Consider the following 19,442-nt stretch of genomic DNA (forward strand, 5'->3'; position numbering starts at 1 on the left):
AACCATGATCAAGTGTTGTTTAACCCAGGAATGCAAGGATTCTTCAACATATGCAAATCAATCAATGTGATACACCATATTAACAAATTGAAGGAGAAAAACCATATGATCCTCTCAGTAGATGCTGAGAAAGCTTTCGACAAAATTCAACACCCATTTATGATAAAAAACCTCCAGAAAGTAGGCATAGAGGGAACTTTCCTCAACATAATAAAGGCCACATATAACAAACCCACAGCCAACATCGTCCTCAGTGGCGAAAAACTGAAACCCTTTCCACGAAGATCAAGAACAAGACAAGGTTGCCCACTCTCACCACTATTATTCAACATAGATTTGGAAGATTTAGCCACAGCAATCAGAGAAGAAGAAAAAATAAAATGAATCCAAATCGGAAAAGAAGAAGTAAAGCTGTCACTCTTTGCAGATGACATGATACTCTACATAGAGAATTCTAAAGATGCTAACAGCAAACTACTAGAGCTAATCAATGAATTTGGTAAAGTAGCAGGATACAAAATTAATGCACAGAAATATCTTGCATTCCTATACACTAACAGTGAAAAATTTGAAAGAGATTTAAGGAAACACTCCCATTTACCACTGCAACTAAAGGATTAAAATATCTAGGAATAAACCTATCTAAGGAGACAAAAGACCTGTATGCAGAAAAGTATAAGACACTTATGAAAGAAATTAAAGATGATACAAATAGATGGAGAGATATACCATGTTCTTGGATTGGAAGAATCAACATTGTGAAAATGACTGTACTACACACAGCAATCTACAGGTTCAATGCAATCCCTATCAAACTACCACTGGAAGTTTTCATAGAACTAGAACAAAAATTTCACAATTTGTATGGAAACACAAAAGTCCCCGAATAGTCAAAGCAATCTTGAGATAGAAAAACGGAGTGGGAGGAATCAGGCTCCCTGACTTCAGAATATACTACAAAGCTACAGTAATCAAGACAGTATGGTACTGGCACAATAACAGAAATATAGATCAATGGAACAGGACAGAAAGCCCAGAGAGAAACCCATGCACACATGGTCACCTTATCTTTGATAAAGGAGGCAAGAATATGCAGTGGAGAAAGGACAGCCTCTTCAACAAATGGTGCTGGGAAAACTGGATAGCTACATGTAAAAGAATGAAATTAGAACACTCCCTCACATCATAGACAAAAATAAACTCAATATAGATTAAAGACCTAAATGTAAGGCCAGACACTATGAAACTGTTAGATGAAAACATTGGTAGAACACTCTATGACATAAATCACAGAAAGATACTTTTTGACCCACCTCCTAGAGAAATGGAAATTAAAAACAAAAATAAACAAATGGAACCTACTGAAACTTCAAAGCTTTTGCACAGCAAAGGAAACCATAAACAAGATGAAAAGACAACCCTCAAAATGGGAGAAAATATTTGCAAATGAAGCAACTGACAAAGGATTAATCTCCAAAATTTATAAGCAGCTCATTTAGCTCAATAACAAAAAAACAAACAACCCAATCCAAAAATGGGCAGAAGACCTAAATAGACATTTCTCCAAAGAGGATATACAGATTGCCAACAAACACATGAAAGAATGCTCAACATCATTAATCATTAGAGAAATGCAAATCAAAACTACAATGAGATATCATCTCACACCAGTCAGAATGGCCATCATCAAAAAATCCACAAACAATAAATGCTGGAGAGGGTGTGGAGAAAAGGGAACCCTCTTGCACTGTTGGTGGGAATGTAAATTGTTATAGCCGCTATGGAGAACAGTATGGAGGTTCCTTAAAAAACTAAAAATAGAACTACCATACGACCCAGCAATCCCACTAGTGGGCATATATACCCTGAGAAAACCATAATTCAAAAATAGTCATGTACCAAAATGTTCATTGCAGCTCTATTTCCAGTATCCAGGACATGGAAGCAACCTAAGTGTCCATCAAGAGATGAATGGATAAAGATGTGGCCCATATATACAATGGAATATTACTCAGCCATAAAAAGAAACAAAATTGAGTTATTTGTAGTGAGGTGGTTGGACCTGGAGACTGTCATACAGAGTGAAGTAAGTCAGAAAGAGAAAAATAAATACCATAGGCTAACACACATATATGGAATCTAAAAAAATGGTCATGAAGAACCTAGGGGCAAGACTGGAATAAAGACACAGACCTACTAGAGAATGGACTTGAGGATATGGGTAGGGGGAATGTTAAGCTGGGACAAAGTGAGAGAGCAGCATGGACATATCTACACTACCAAATGTAAAATAGATAGCTAGTGGGAAGCAGCCCCATAGCACAGGGAGATCAGCTCGGTGCTTTGTGATCATCTAGAGGGTTGGGATAAGGTGGGTGGGAGGGAGGGATACTCAAGAGGGAAGAGATATGGGGACATATGTATATGTATAACTGATTCACTTTGTTATAAAGCAGAAACTAACACACTACTGTAAAGCAATTATACTCCAATAAAGATGTTAAAAAAAAAAAAAAGGAAGGGTAGTAGTGGTATAGAGATAGACAAACAAGTTAGTGGAACAGAATATAGAGCCCAGAATCTAATACCCCTTCTCCCAAAATGTGAAAACTTATAGGTCAATGAAGAAATAATTTAGTCAGTAAATGGAACTGAAATCCCTCTTTCACATCATACAGAAAAATCATTTCCAAGTGAACTAAAGGCTTAAATATAAGAGATTAAACTTTAAAACATCCACAGCAAAATTACAAGAGAATATAAAGGCATCAAAGGATTCTTTAACAAGACATAAAAATACATGAACTATAAAAAAATAAAATTAAAACAGATTGCCAAATTCCAAAATCACTATACAATAAAATGGGAAAATAATCTAAATAGAGGGAGAAGATATTTGCAACACATAAAATGGACAAAGATTAGGTACTGGAATAAATAAAGAACTCCTACTAATCTGTTTTTTAAAATACAATAGAAAAAAATTGTTTTAAAAAAACTTTTAAACATATTACCAAGGGAGAAATACTTATGGCCAATAAATAGGGAAAGATGCTTGTAAAGAAAATGTAAATAAAAGCTCCAATGAAATAGAATTTTATACCCAAGAGATTGCTAACAAATTTAAAAACAAATCTGACAAATATCAAGAGTTGGTAAGGATGTTGAGTAGACAGTTACGTTTATATACTTTTACTCTGGAAATCAATCTGATGTTACATAGTCAAGTTTAATATGTGCACACCTATGAGGCCATGCATTTATCATAAAGAACATTGTCCATGTGCTCCAGGAGACATATATTCATTGTTTATGAAAGCAAAAACAAAAACTCAATATATTCCAAAGTCTATTTATAGGAGAATGGATTTATTGTAGAATATTCATAGACTGGAATACGATACAGTAATGAAAATGAATGAACTATTTCTGATGCATCAACATGGATAAATCTTAAAAGTATAATATTAACTTAAAAAAAAGCAAGTCACAAAATAATGATAGTACAATATGTAAAACAGATAAAACTAAATAATATGTTGCTTAGGGTTAAGTATGCATGTGGTAAAAATGTAAGGAAAGTCAAGGACATTGTAAAAACATGTCTTTAGGACTGTGGTGTCCTTTGAGGAAGAGAAAGGATATAATTGAGGAGGAGCACACAAAATAATTCAAAGGTATTGGTAATGTTCTACTTTTTAACCTGAGTGGTAGTATATGTTCATTCATTTTATTGATCTTCTTCAAAAGCTGTGAATTTAATATTAATTCACTTGTGTAATATAAAATATTTTGTAATTTTTAAAGTAAAATTGTCTGCCAGGGTGAAATTCATTAGGAGATATTCCAATAGAAAAGTATCTCAATAGTTGAATTCTGACTCTTCTGCAGAAAGTTAAACACATTTAATTTGAATAAAATTCAATTAGTATGTATCTTAAAATACATTTATTAATAAAGTAGTATATAAATGAACTGTTTTGGGGTATCAATTTCTCAATGCTAAAAATACTGGGTTGAATTTGTTTAGGCATAAAAGATAAAGGGTATAAGACCTTATTAATATTTCAAGTTTTGCTGTTATTTTATATATTAAGAATATATGTATAGCTCATATTGCAAGGACTTTTATCAATCATTTATTTTGAGAATGTCTTCATATAAATAAGGATATGTTTATTAAAAATAATATGACTCCCTATGATATATTGTACAGATGTATACTATACATATTATATATCTAATAGATTTAGATATGATTTTATTGCCACTTTTAGAAAAGTCATATTTAATAATAGGGAATTTTTTAAAAATAAGTAATGTCTTGCATTTTAAGAGCTTAATATTATGATACTCAGTGTTCATAATTTGCTTGCTTGAAAAGTACTGATTTAAACTTACCTACATGTTTGAAATCGTGAAAAGACCACATCTTACAATGAGAGAAGACGCTTTAGAAAATAATTCCCATTTGCCCTTCAAAAAATTTACAAATGTATCCTTACACAAATGCTCCAGAAATGACCCAATATAAAAATACCAAGCTCAAGTATTGAAAAGACATCTAATATGAGACTTTTTAACATTAGCAGCAACCCAAAGGCTTACTTATAAGGGATTTTGACACCCAAGTTAAGAAATGATAACCAAGCAACTTCTTCCAAAAAATAGATTCTAAGAAATGTAATCCGTACTTAATAACTCAGTTGTGGAAATCTGATTTGATTTTCTTTAACAGAAAATGAAGGAAAAGTAATGAAAATCAATCATTTTAATTTACAGGTGGCAAATAATTCATTTCAGTCATCAATTATTCAAGCATAATGAACTTCTGAAAAATCAGATTACAGAGTTAACAGATTGAGTCTATTTTTATCAAATGTCTAAAATTAGCCAAAACTTAAGAACTGTTTCATGTTCATATTCAAAGGCCAAACTCAAGTTTATAATTCGTTGGGAATCAAAGAAATCCTGTTTGTTTAAGATCTGGAGGAATTTAGTTTTTGCCACACCAACATACTTTTAAAGAGCATAAACATGAATGTGGCAAATTTATAGATGCTACTTAGTAAAATGTATATGTAGGAGACAATACTGCAATATAGACATAATTTTTTTAGAAATAAATGTGTGCCATATATGAAACTAGACAAAAGTTTTTAGTAAGAATAGAATTAAAAGTAGTGCAGCTTTATTTTTAACTAAACAAAACATTTCAGGTTAAGATCTTTATTCTACAAACCTGAGTGCCTAACTCAGTCATTTTGTAAATTGGTCCTTTAATACATACAGAGAATATACGTATGCAACTATATATATGTGATATATTAATCCTCAGAGCAAATGGCTAATTATAATATGATTAGGCTATAATATTAGTAATTAGATTTACTTTAATTATACTTTAAAATACCATTACTATAGGCTTGATTTTGAATTATCATTTAAGTAATGATCATTTTATCTTTAGTATGGTGAGGATATAATATTTTCATAAATGACTACATATAAGAGGATATTTAACTAAAGAAAATAAGTTATTATAAACCCGTACACTAAATCACATTATCCATATCTTTTTAATACTGCAGAGCCTCTAGAATCTTTAATTGCTAATTATTAGCTGCTTAAGAGAGGATCACTTTTACTAATTCAAGTGATGTAAATTTGGTCTCTTCAGATATTTCATATAATCATTATTATTAATGAGGTTTTAATTATTGTACTTGCTAATAATGTGGAGAAAATAAGAGCAGGAATGGAGCTATTATTCCTAGAAATTAAGTAAATGAGAAAAATAATTTTAGAATATCAATTTAAAAATGAAATTCATATGAATTGCTCTCTGATTATGTGTTAATAATAAACCTATTACATTTGTGAGTACACATAAATCTAACTGATAAAAGATTTCCATGCCAAGTGAATATTTTTATGATATAAAAGCACAAATATTTAGTCTTAAACTAAAAGATTTTGTCATTTATTATCTAGCTATGAATATAACTTAATTTTAAAACATCTACAACAAAAGACAGTAAAGAGTATATCACTGTCATTAATTTCATAGGACTAAATTAAGGCAGACCTTTTGATAGCATGTTGAATGTTCCATATTTGATACTGTATTATCCACATAAGATCTTGCTAGGTGACAAGGTTACCCTACCATAATGCCAGCTGGTAAACATTTGACGTTGGAGTCTCCAGAATCCCTCTAATGGCAGTGAGAATATACCATTATCAGTATTGTATTGGACACCAAAAGGAATTGATTGAGAATGATACCCATAGAGACCACTGGCTGCTAAGAAGGATACGATCAGTGCCAGGAAACAGCACTGCACCTTTTATCATTTCTCCCATGATGCACCCTACTGACCACATGTCAACTGAAAACAAAAATGAAATGAAGATAAACAAGAAGACAGGAATAGAACAGCAAATAAACGAAAACACTTGCCTACCCATGCCATGGAGCAACAGTCTGACCTTTTGCTGACTGGATAAGAGGCCAGTCTTACAGTGCTTTAAAACAGTGGATGGGAAGAACACAAGAATGTCAGGACCCTTTCTGCTATGTAACAATGCCACTCAATGCCACCTAATGTATGATAATATTATTTTGCAATTATAATTCAATGATTAATTTAGTTTCTGATTTAAAAGGTGTAATTTGCATTCATCTGCTAGAATCCTACTGATTTGTATTGTAAATTATTTTAGATTGTGTTAATATGGGGAATATGCAAATTGGCTTTTCTTTCATTCTTTTGTATACTAGGAGAAAAAAAAGAAAGAAAAGCTGAGCTGCCAGCAACCTCAGAAGAAAGGGTTTCTTTTATAAAACACACTTACTCTTATTTATAAATATGAATAAATTTCCAGAAGTGAAATGCCAGTCCAAGAATGAGTGTTTGGAATATGCTGGTTCAGTTTCATTGACTCCCATCAAAGGAGCATGCTTCTAAACTGGAAGCCTTGTCTTATCCTCATAAGCACGGTTGCTTTATAATGGTAAGAAATGCTGGCTTTCAAAACAAGGTGGTTTGACATGAAATGAACAACATGACTTAAAGAAGTGACACTTCTTCTGAGACTGTGAGTCAAAAGAAACCTGGAATTCAAGGTGAAATTACAGTGGTCTTTCTGCTATTGCCAGTTATCATCCAGAACTTAAAACCAGGAAGCTAGGGTAGAGGATACTCAGGGAGGGGCAAAATGGGGAAGCAAGAAAGTGAAATCTTTAACTATACTCGGTTACTCACGCGTTCCTATTAAAACCCAGAAAGAAAGATAGGTCATTCTTATGGGGGAAAATAACCTAGAAGAATAAGGGAAGTTGAGGGGGAACAAATAGGGAAAGGCATTAGGATAGCAGCAGCACACTATAATTTTTCTCCAGTTAGTCTTCAAATTACATCTTGTAATTTGACAGTAACCTTACAGAATTCCTCATAAGATTCTTTCCAGTGTGAAAATCTCAGGTTAAACTCAAAGTTTCCAAAGTTTGACTTAACATCTAAACAGAGTGATCACTTCAAAGAAATGGTTATACCTTTGAAGGTGATAAGCATACCCAGAGAAGCAAATTAGTTTTGCTTCCATTTTAGGAAAGCAAGTGACATGCAAAAATATCAGGGAAAGATAGAGCAAACAGTTGTGCATCCCTTTGTTATTAATGCATTTGTAATTCCAGATAATATCTGTCTCACAAGAGGTTGGTATTTTAACTTGATTAAAGGAGAAAAAAAATCTCTGAAATGGTATTTGCTTTTGAATTGCAAATATTCTTACCATACTGTCCAAAGTGACCAGTCTAAGTTGTTATTTACCATGTATCTATTTTTTATAGATATTGTGGGAGAGATAAGTAAAAAATATACAGCTATAAACTCAGTAAGCAAGTTTTCTTTTGCCTGCATCCATTCAAACATTTGGAAAAGGCTATTTCTGCCACAAACCTATCTGCTAGTTAGAAAACTTCTATTTCTATTTTTTATTTAATGCAAAAAAAATCTCTTCTATGTTATTTCTGGCAGAAACTCATTTTTTTCTCCTGCAGAACCAACTCCATTGCTTTCTAAGTTACTTCAAGTTACTTCATCTCTCTTTTCATCCTCTAAAATGTGGATGATAGACAGTATTTATCATATAAAAATTTTTTAAGATGTAAAAGGATTATGCCTGGTAAAGAGCCTTCCACATTGCCTGGTACATAGTAAGTTCTCAATAAATGTTAGTTATGTATCATCATGTATTATATATATATAACATATTCATATACATATATAAGTATGTGTATAAATATATACATATATAAATTATATACATATATACATATATAAATTATATGTTGGAATTAAATATATATAGCAAAGGCTCATTTATTTTATATTTATATAATATTATATTGTATCTTGTATTTATATATATAATTAAGAAAATTTTTCCAATGAGGGAAGCTTACTCACTGGGCAATACTTTTCACTGCTGAAACCACTTAGAAAGGCATTCCACATCACAGCTGACTCTATGGAACTTCTCTCCATTATCTAAACAGGAATTACCCTGTTCCCTAATCCAAATAATAATCTTAAAATATGTGAATATAATCTATGATCTCCAACCACTATTCTAAAACTGGAAAATTTTCATCTTTCAGATTAAAATCCTTTGATTTTCACTCTCCCTCAGCTATGCCTTTAAACAACAGCAACAACAATAACAACAGATGACCTACATGGAACCTTTGTCCTGGTATTGCTTCAATATCAGTTGGTTCTAGACTGTTGTTGGTTTAATAACTGCTATATCTCCCGGTTCTCATTTGTGTGGCTCTGCTGGATACAGATATTTCAAAGTAAAAGGAGAACAGTTTTGGAAGTTTATCTTCATGTCAGAAGCTAAAATAGACAATAGATCACAAAGCTTTCACATAAAAATAATGCAGAGAGATATAAACTCAAAATCTGAACTACTGATGAATATACTGAATTCCGTTTTCTTTATTTAATGTATCTTTTCTGAGTAATAATGCCCTGGAAATCTCTCCAATTTCCAAATTCCATTTAACTTCCCTCAGGATTCACTATTCCTACAGACTATCCATGCTTATGCCATGGAAATGCTAAGCCTTGTGCCTGGAAATGATAAGCTCTATTATTATAAATTACAAAAGTAGAGTATATGCACATGAATTTATATAGATTTTTATTACTCAAGACAGGATGATTTCTCAAGAGAAAGCCATTGCACCAAATTTTATTAATTAGTCATCACAACTAAAACAGGAACTAGGCAATAAAAGAATTTGATACTAAATCTTGTTGGGACCAGGGGTAATAGTAAGCCTTCCCTCATCTAATATGCATATCTGCTTATCAGGGTGAAACTGGATTATTCTATGAAAATTTCAAGATATTCCAATGAATACTGACTGTGAATAGACCTTAGAAGAAATTGGCAAATTCAATCACAGTTGGAAACTGGATTTTGATGCGTTCTGAGACAGTCTGATATGGTATTTGGGTCTCCATAAGAGTTTTGTACACTAATGCTGCCGAGGTAGAATTCTGGTTGCTTTTATGGTTCTGATTCATTACATTTCCCCTCTCATCATCAGTATTCCCAGAGGCAGAGAGCAGATTCATTTGCAACTGTGACAGGCAGAAACTGAGTCACTTTCCTTAGAAGGAATGTTAAGTAAGTTTTGGTGTTACTAAAATATGGTTATAAGTTTTCTAGGTGAGAAAATCTCAAGTGTATTATTTGTCAGGCATTAGATTATACTAAATTATCTTTTTTCTACTCTAGCCAAGTGACAGAAATGATATAATATCGGTCGTGGCAGTTTAAATCTAAACAAAGAAAGCACTTTATTGCTACTTCCACACCCCAGTGGCTTGGACTGTGATCTATGATGGAATATTTTTTGGACTATGTGAGCTTCTAACCAGCAACCTGGCAGATGTTTCCTATCTAGGAGATTATGCGGCTCTGGTAACGCAATTGTGAGACTACACTGTTTTTCTCCTTAACCTAATTATATCTTTATTTAGCATAGGATTCAGACAATGGGATTTGATAAATTTTCTTTCAATGAATACTTCAAAGTACAATAGGAAGAAGATTTAATATGGTTTTCTAAAATCTGAACATCATTTCTTTGAAAAGTTTGTTTTAAAAGTTAATTAGATATTTTACAAAAGCACATTGTTTTAAACTTCAGCGCAAACATGGAATTATAAAAGGCTACTGATATGTATAAATAAAATGTGAATGTACCTACTTTGTACTTGTGAATCTCAGTAAAAAAAAAAAAAAAAAAATTCACAGAAAACAATGCTAAATATTCTAATTCCAGGAAACAGAGGAAGATTTTCTCCTTGAGACTACCTGTTTAACTTGCTTTTCTTTCTTTATGATTTCTATGGCATCATATTAATGGCTAACCTTTATTTTATAAATGTTATATCACTGATTTGCTTTTTTAACAAAACAGAAGAAAATCATTTAAACTTACAACAGAGGAGAATATCTTTAACTTTATGTTAAATTATAAATAAAACTGTAGACTAATGAATTTTCAAAATATTCTTTCATAAAAAGACAATTTTTTACTGCAACAAAATATTTTAAATTGTCATCTTTAAAATCGTGTAATTCTGCAGTGTACACAAATAAGGAATTTAAAGAAATCCTGATGTTGAAAAAAATTTTTTTTTTCTTTAAACTTTTCATGTTCTGATGAATAAATAGTAAATGCTGGCTCTGAATGTCTCACATTATCACCAAATTAATTACAAGCTCCCTGAAGATTCGGGTAATTATCCTCACTTCATTCTGCATATCAACTTGAAGAAGTGCTTTAGTAAGTGACAAACTATTCATTTTCTTTCCTTTTACTAATTCACAGATAATTTTGGTTTCTCATCACTTGAGAAATTTTTTTATTCTAGGTGGTCTTTTGTTTATTTCTATTTTTTTTAGTTTACCTAATTCAATTTGAAGGTTATTTGGGCCGGAGTGCCCCCAAACTAACTTCATACCATAAAAACTGAAGTTCCTTATCTTTTAAAGGTATTTACAGGTATGTGCATGTTTGTAAACATCTAATGTTTTATATATATCAAATGATATCATCACAGCAATCCTGTAAGGCAGGCAAAGGAGGTATTTTATAAAGTAAATTGAAGTTGGTAGGAGATGTCACATGACTAAAGCTAAGAGGAACAGAGTAAGTTCTTGTAGCCCTTATGCGCTGGAGACTCATTTGACTGCTGAAGGGAGAAAGAGTCCATAATAGGTATCACTGTTCACAAACTTTGTCCTAAGGGCCAATCGGGCCAAGGGCAGTTTGAATGGAATAGAACAAGTAGTGACTAAGGAATGTGTTTTGTTGTTTGCAGTTTTACCCCCTCAAGTAGTTCACTTTATTTTTGAAGATCTTTCAGTACTCTGCCTACAGAACTGTAGAGGGATAAGGAAAAATAATATGCTTTTAAACCTTTCTATATCCATTTCCGGGAGATAGGGGACTCCTGGGGGACGCAGCAGTCCTAGTGGAGCTTTGTCCATGGTCACTTAATAGCTCCTCTCCAAGGCATCAAGGAGTCAAGGTCCATCTCCTCAATTTCTTCCTTCTGTTCCACCCCCAAAGCCTGTTCTCTGTGTCTTCCCTTACTTTCTGCCCCCTTTCTGTGTATCTCTCTCAATTTCTTTTAACACCTTCATGCCTTATCCTGCCCTTTGTTACATTCTGGCCTACTCTAAATTTCTTGGGAGAGGGATTTTGCTCTTATAACTCTGTCCTCCTCGCATCTGTTCAGATCACCTCAGAATCTCCAGCTCCCATTCTAGTGATTCTCACCTTACTCTGATTTTCTCAAAGTAATAATAATAGAGAAGAGTATTCACAAATTCATGGTGAAAATATATTCTTTTTAGCAAATACAAAGAAAAAATTTTTCTTATTTTTTCAAATGTTTGTGATTATTGGCAATTTGTTTATGGGCATGAAAGAATGACTAATTTTTACATCCCAATTTTATTTAAAGTCATAAATTATATATTATTTGAGATAACATTGTACTACCGTAATATTAGATAGAAGATGCAGAATATAGCAATGTATTAGTTGCAAAAGTTTACTAGGAAGTAAGCAGAGTTATTTCAAAGAGGGAAGAAGGATTAAGAATATCTATCTGTACTAGATGGATATAATAATCCACAACCTCCAATTTTTGTTCACCTTACTTTGATTATTCCCAATTTTCATTTGTTCAGGTTTAGAAAAGATATGATAGTCAGTTAATCTGAGGATGTTTTCTTCATTTCTTCAAATATATTTTTGGTAAATCATTCTCTGTTCCTTAATAACCTGGCTTCTTGGAAAGATTATATGTACATCCTTTTCTTTCTAACTGAAATTTCTCATGTTCTCAGAGGGAAAGGCAAGAGGCCGTGTTTTAGCAATCTGTCAGCTTTAATTGGAGATAATATGCTTGAGGTCCAGAAGTTTCAAATGAATATGGTGTGCCTATTTTTAACATTTCCCAGGTCCAGAGAACTTTGGCCAGAACTCAAAATAAAGGAATATCACAGACCTTGCTCAAAAAAGGTGCTACCATTTGAAGTAGAATGGAAAACATAAGGTAGAAAAATATATTTGAAAGAAGCAGGCTTAAGGAAAGAACTGGTATTATATGAAAACTATACTGGTTTTATATGAGACTTCAGTAATCAAGAAAACAGCATGCCCTGGTTGGGTTGTGGGGTGGATGGAAGGAGTCAGGAACTAGATAGTCCTTTAAAAAAACAAAAAACAAAAAAAAACTTCTAAGGAAGTATCATAAAACTGCTTTACTGTAAGTTATTATTTAAAAAACCAAAATCTTAATGAAATATAAAGTCACTGATGCCTCTTATATGATCATTGGACTATGTAAATAAAATAATGGACCTGGCATATTCATTGTTCTCTGGCTTGAAATTCATCATGGGCCCAAGAATTATTAATGATACTATATATTTTGTCAGCATATATGCTATGAAATAGGTTTTAATCATAAAACCATAATGAAAATTGAGTGTATAATAGTATATGTTTATATAATTAAGAAACTCTTTACACAAGAAAAACAAACACTTTATAAAGGTTCCTTTGGATATTAAAAAAGCTAGCAAACTAATAAATCGAAAAGTAAATATGTATGTATGTAGGTTCCAACACTTTTAGTCATCAAGAAACTACCTTGTGATACCATCTGGATCGTATCAATAGTCAAGAAACCCACACAATGTTTCTCAAAATCCAAAATGTTAAATACAATTTTAACAGAGGAAAATAGCTAAAACTTTGGTCGTCAATGATAATTTCATAAGATTTTCCCAATTTTTCAAGGTGTTTTACTACTTTTACTTAGGGTCCAGATTTTAAAAAAAGAGCATTAAAAAGTTCTGTTCAGAGAGAGGAATAATGTTGATTATGATGATAGAGTATTATAACATCATTTTTCAGCTTCAGAGAAATTCAACAGAAATTACTCTGAATAATTCTAAGTGAATTATTCAATTAGATTGTTTTTTTAAGTCTCTGAAGAATTTTGGAAGTAGTCAAGGTATAAACTAGCATATACTAAAATCTGATATTACTTCCAGTAAATGCTGGAATCATTTCAATATGTTAAAATATTGGTATGATTCTTCTCCCTATAAATAAGCTCCATCAGCCCCCAAACTTGTGTCTGATCATCATGGCCTAGTGAAGTTGCTTCAATGCTCTGATCCCTTTATTATTGGTAGTAAGCTCTAATCACAAAATGATAATAACTTCATATAAAAATTAATGAAACAATTCCACTCAAAAACATATAGTACATGTAATCCATTGTTTAATAGGGATTTCTATGGTTTAGTTTAATTTTTAAATATAGTCATGACTAAGACATTAAATTATAATTTTAATTATAGGCAAAATGAATTCCAATGCATCTCATCTGAAAGTTATTTACCCATATTTAAGTAAAATTTAACTTAAGCAAGATATTTTCCACTATAATGACTTTATGTAACTTCCCCACTGACTTATAGGCCAGCAATATATGGCACTAGGCTATCGGATACCAGTAGTTTACATAATCATCACAGGAGATAAAGGAATACAGAATACAAACCCTTATCACAATCTACATTTTGTGTATTGGGGTTTATTTAATTTCTAGAACCATATTTATCAAGGATATATATTTTATGTATTGAAATTTGCACAATTTACTTAAAAGTTCTAAACATTTTTCTAAAAAATAAACTAGGATAAAAGGAAAAACTGACCTCCAAGAGAACAATTTCTGGAAGAATGTAGAATTATCAATATGGTGCTATTATCTTTGCTTGTTTATCTGAAGGGTATTTTGGGTTCAAAAGTGTTTTAATTTTTCCTAATTTTATTGGCTTTTAAATTTAATACTGCTAAAATAAGAGAAAAAGAACCCTGATAAATGCCTGAATAGCTAAATTAGATCTCAGAGAACCATGCTACATGGGAATCAAGTGACTGTAACAACAATGTCACACGGGAATGAGATATTTTGTAACATTTTGTCTTTGGGAATTGATTGAGAAGTTCTGGGTTTTTTCAATCTGAAATGTACTGTACCCCAAAGACAAAAGCACACACACATGCACACACACACAAATTTCTACTTTTGTATGAAATCAATACATACGAATGTGAATTACAATATTGTTCAAACGAACTTTGTATGTAGTTGATTTGTATGTAATTGATCCTCAAAATAAATTCAATAACTAATTTAAAGTAAAATGAAATATTATCATTTAAATACATAATCAATATAAAAATTGAGATATTTTACATGTTTTCTTTTTATATCTTCAAAATCCAGTAGGCATTTTGCACATATAACACCTCTGAATTCAGACTAACCATATTTCAAGAGCTAATGTGGCTAGTGGCTACCTATTGGATAGTATAGTTGTAGAAGATGTCATTACTATTATATTACTATTGGAATTTAGAGAATATCTTATTCATATACAGCAGAATAAACAAATGCCTACATTAAATGCATGGTCATTGTGGCATCAACTTTTTATTGTCAGATTTTTTTTATCATTGGCCTTTTCTTCTATTCCTACTAAATAACAATAATAATCTTTCTTACATTATAAGAGTTCTTAATAGAGCTTTCTTATTAGTCAAATACAATACTTAATAGTTATGGATCACATGTTTACTGCCAATTTCTAAAAACCTTCCAATGTAATAAATATATTGAACTCACTCTTGCATTATCATTGTTAAAGTTCTCAGCTGTTGTACTTAGATTTGCACAATTGTGTTTAACAGGGTATTTCTGTATTTATAAAAATATTTTTTCTTTAATATGTAAGCTTTCTTATTGATATATTATAAACACATATATGTGCCTTTGTTAAAGAGTGAACTTTTGATCCTTTCAGAAATATACCAGCTCTTTTAATAATTCCAAATCAGAGATACCTGTTCAAGAAATTTCTGATGGAATCTAGTAGAAGACTAAGTGGTAGAACACAAATCAACTTGCTTTTTTTTTTAATTGACTATACTTCTCACATTGTATATTTCATTTCTTTAATTCTAAATTTCATTGGAAAAGCATGTCTAAGTCACATCTCTAAGTCAGATGAGGCAAGCCTATTTTAAACCCACCTGACCTCCTGCAATTTGAATAATAATTATGATTTTTAAATGTGGAAGTTCTTGTTTGAAGGAAGATGTCCTATATTAAACTATTTAAGACTGGATATAGTGTCAAGAGTAATTCAAATCAATAAAGGCGTGGACAGAAGCTTAAGATGTCAGCAAGTAGAGAAATAATTATGCCTAAATTTGTTGCAGCATAAAATGGTTTTAGAAGGGAGATGGATAATACTTGCAAATAGTTACTGCTATTTTGAGTTACAGATAAGAAAGTTTAAGAAGAAAAAACCCATTGAAAATTTAATTAAAACAAACCATTGAGGTATGTAGTCTTCAGTACTGGTCAGATTAGAGAAATAATCACTTTTTTTTAGTCACAGTTATACCACTTACCCAACTTTTTGCTTCTATCTTTACTCTCCTGGCAAAATCATTATGTGTTTAAAGGGAGAGAGAACAAAACAGGTAAGGCTGCAGCAAAAAGGTACAAGGATACAGTCCCTTCCTGGAAAGAGGATTTTGTGGCGAACCATTTCTCCCATAATGCATCCCACAGACCATATATCCACTAGAATAAGAGAGAGGGAAGTGAAGAAAAGGGAGGAAAGTAAAGTTAACTAAGATAATTGATCTCTGAAGGAGAAGGAAAAAGAAGCATTTGATTAGAAGGTACAAATTTTGTCTCCCACCAAAAGTTGGCCAAAAAGGTGAGTTAAAACCAGAAATATAATATCACATAAACAACATCTAGTATAAGAACTCAAATTAATTTTTAAAGTTACTTTATGAGTGCCTTAGGTTGCCCTTTAGTGCCATAAAATGGTAGCATGGAAAAGCAGCAGCTTAATCAAAAGTATCTCCATGCCAGGTGACAGCTAAAAGCCACCAAAGGGTTTTCGATGTCATTTGCTGGATGCAGAGAAAATAATCTTAATAGACCCTTAGGGATGGCTGTTTCCATTTTCTATTCTATTCAGTTACACAGAATAGGGCAACTAGAGACTCCCTTTTTCTTGGTCCAAAATAAGGTACATGCAACCAAATCCAAGAAACTAGGAAATGGCTGGAACCATGGTTTAGGCAGAAATATTGGAATCCCTGGTATTCAAGACTTAGTTTTTCCTTCAGAAGTTATTCTTGTAAATAAATACCAGTTTTTGTTTCTGTTTGAAATATTTCAAGAAATATTTCTTGAAATATTTCAAGAAAAAGATGCATAAATAATTTGCACATGTATAAAGGAGTCATGACATAAATAAAGTATTATTAAAGTGTTAAAAAGTTGTTACACACATATGTTCCTCAATTGTCATACTTGTTAACAAAACAGGCTTCACCTTCTCTTACTCATCTTTACCCTCTTCCAACTCGCTTTTTAGTAAGGACAAAGGGAACTCTGGGGCAGAAACATTAGGCTAAAATGCTCCTTGGGGAAGGAAGGCAGGGTTCGGTGCACAGGGTAGCTGGGCATGCCTGTTGTCAGAGCAAGCAGGTTCCTCTGCATGATAACCTTTATCCGGTATAGAGGTGAGAGCAGCACAAGGGTGCTAGGTGTGCTTTCTGCATGGATCAGGAGAAGCCAAAAAACTAAGGCAGGAACTTGCAATCCTTTCTAGTGAGGGAAGAACAAGGGATGAGATCACATGCCATCTGTACAGCAAAGGTCTGAAAATCCATGAGCAAATTCAGAACACCCTCCCCCCCAGATTCTTGTAGATTCTTGATTTCTTGAATTTTTTAATTTGTTCCCACTTTGATTTTTTAAAAATAACTTATGAAGAATGTATACAACTATCTTCTTTTCCAAATAAGTTAGGTGTGGTATTGCCTTGGGAAGAGGACTAGATTTTCCTCTTCCAAGTCAAAATGGATTAGAATTCTGCCATTGTCCAACAAAGTAAACCTGACCTTCCTAAGAACCCTTTCCCTTCCTCTGCACAAATGCACAAAAGTATTGGCTCTCTTCTAATCTGGAAGGGCACAAAGAAATTTTTTAAAACTTTGGTGGCCAGGGAATTTTCATAAAAGTACTCTGTAGCACCTATACATAAAAATACAATGATAATTATTTCTATAAAACTTATAGATTGCCAGGAACTAAATAGAATAGAATATCAAAATTAGTATGAAAGGTACCCTGAGTGCATGTATACAATTCTAATTTAAGACAAGTTTAATTCCTAAATATAGTGGATGTGTTTTTTAATACACTTCATTACTTATTAGAGATATTCTTTTCAAAATAATATATTGCAATGCTTTCTAATAAGTATTTTTATAAATCCTTCATTTTAATAAAATCAAATTGGACTACATTTTGAAGATTCTACCTTTTCTTTTAAAGTGTTCATGAATACTAGATTTTCTTCATAAAATCAATAGCGTAAAATTTAATACTTTTCTCTCTCTATGGTTTTAGGATTTATAAAAACTTACTAGGCAATTGCTACCTTAACTATTACTTATGGGACACTTTAAAGTATTAAAGAAATTCTTATCCAACTTGAACAATTTGGATTATTCTAAATTGACTGTGCATTGAGCATTTGTGAATATTCTTGCTCCAAGGATTTGTGGTATCTTTTTATTTGTCTTTTCCTAAGACTAGAGCCATCAATCTAAGAAGTGACATAAAGCCAAATGGCTAAATGCAGTAGATAGATTTCTTCCTGTTTATACTCACTTTGAGCTGAGCTGCCACCTAAATAGCAATTTTTCTCAATATCTATAGCATGTATGTTAATCAGTATCCACTTGACTGTTTAATCAGACTCCATTTACAATTCTTTTTAGCTATGACATTTCAGTGTTCTTCTAACCAAGCTTACTTCTCAGAAACATCCTTTACATGTTTAATGAGTGGTTCTTCGTAGTAATATTTTTTAAAAAACCTCTGAATATGAAAGCTGGCAGCCTTATTTTTTAAAAAGTTCATATACATGAGAGAGAACATTACTCTTGGCTATCTAAAACACGTACTCATTTTCTTCACAGTTTCTTTGGCTGGTACTCAGAAGCATCCTTACCGTTCTCCTTGTAGCCCATTCCCAGAATAACCTCGGGGGCCCTGTAATAACGTGTCACCACATAAGGAGTCATCATGAAGCTTGTGCCTGCTGTCCTGGCCAGTCCAAAGTCTAGGATTTTCAATGTACAATCAGACTTGACTACAATGTTACTTGGTTTCAAGTCCTGACAATAGGAACAAGAGAAGATATTAAAAGCTAGCATCAAATGGAACATGTGATTTCCATCTACTCAATCAACATGGCAGTCTTGCAATAGCACTGATGGGTGCCCGCCTGCCATTGACTGTAGAGCCCTATGTAAAGCAAAAGAGTACTTCCCAAAAGAAGTTTACAATTAGTTTTGGGATTTCTTTGTTTTAACATCCTCAGAAACTTTTTTAAACCCAGAAGAGAATTGTATCATTTTTACAATTTAGTCTCATCTTGGAAAGAGGTTTTTAGAAAAAAAACATCATTTATTGTCATGTTAGGTTTCTCCTTATGGCAACATAAACCTTTTAGTTTATACTTCATTTCTAGGCCAGACAGAAGAGCAGATCAGGGCTGCTGTCTTTATGTGACCAGAAACATTGGAAATGAACTGCCTTGTTTCAGCTGCACATATGACTCTGCCAGTCAGAATTTCTGAGAAGCCTTGGAAGCTGACTCTCAATGAGCTGAAACAAAATGTTAAACAAAACCAACTACAGTGTGCTAAAGTCTCCTCC

The 19,442-nt window shown here is 32.3% G+C and overlaps 1 protein-coding gene across 6 annotated transcripts in view; it reads right to left on the reverse strand.

Annotated features, from left to right (window-relative positions):
• MAPK10 (mitogen-activated protein kinase 10) overlaps window positions 1–19,442 on the reverse strand; it is a 350,755-nt gene that overhangs the window by 65,420 nt on the left and 265,893 nt on the right. For 5 of the 6 annotated variants that reach the window (XM_073805430.1, XM_073805432.1, XM_019926674.3 and 2 more), the window contains 2 exons: window positions 18,733–18,898; window positions 16,203–16,274 (listed from right to left, as the gene is read on the reverse strand). In XM_073805430.1, the coding sequence (XP_073661531.1) occupies window positions 16,203–16,274; window positions 18,733–18,898 (238 nt within the window). Of the gene's footprint in view, window positions 1–6,320; window positions 6,393–16,202; window positions 16,275–18,732; window positions 18,899–19,442 lie in introns of all 6 variants that reach the window. The other variant, XM_073805431.1, reaches the window with a different exon arrangement.

This window comes from Tursiops truncatus, chromosome 5, assembly GCF_011762595.2.
Source record: "Tursiops truncatus isolate mTurTru1 chromosome 5, mTurTru1.mat.Y, whole genome shotgun sequence".
Classification (NCBI taxonomy): domain Eukaryota; kingdom Metazoa; phylum Chordata; class Mammalia; order Artiodactyla; family Delphinidae; genus Tursiops; species Tursiops truncatus.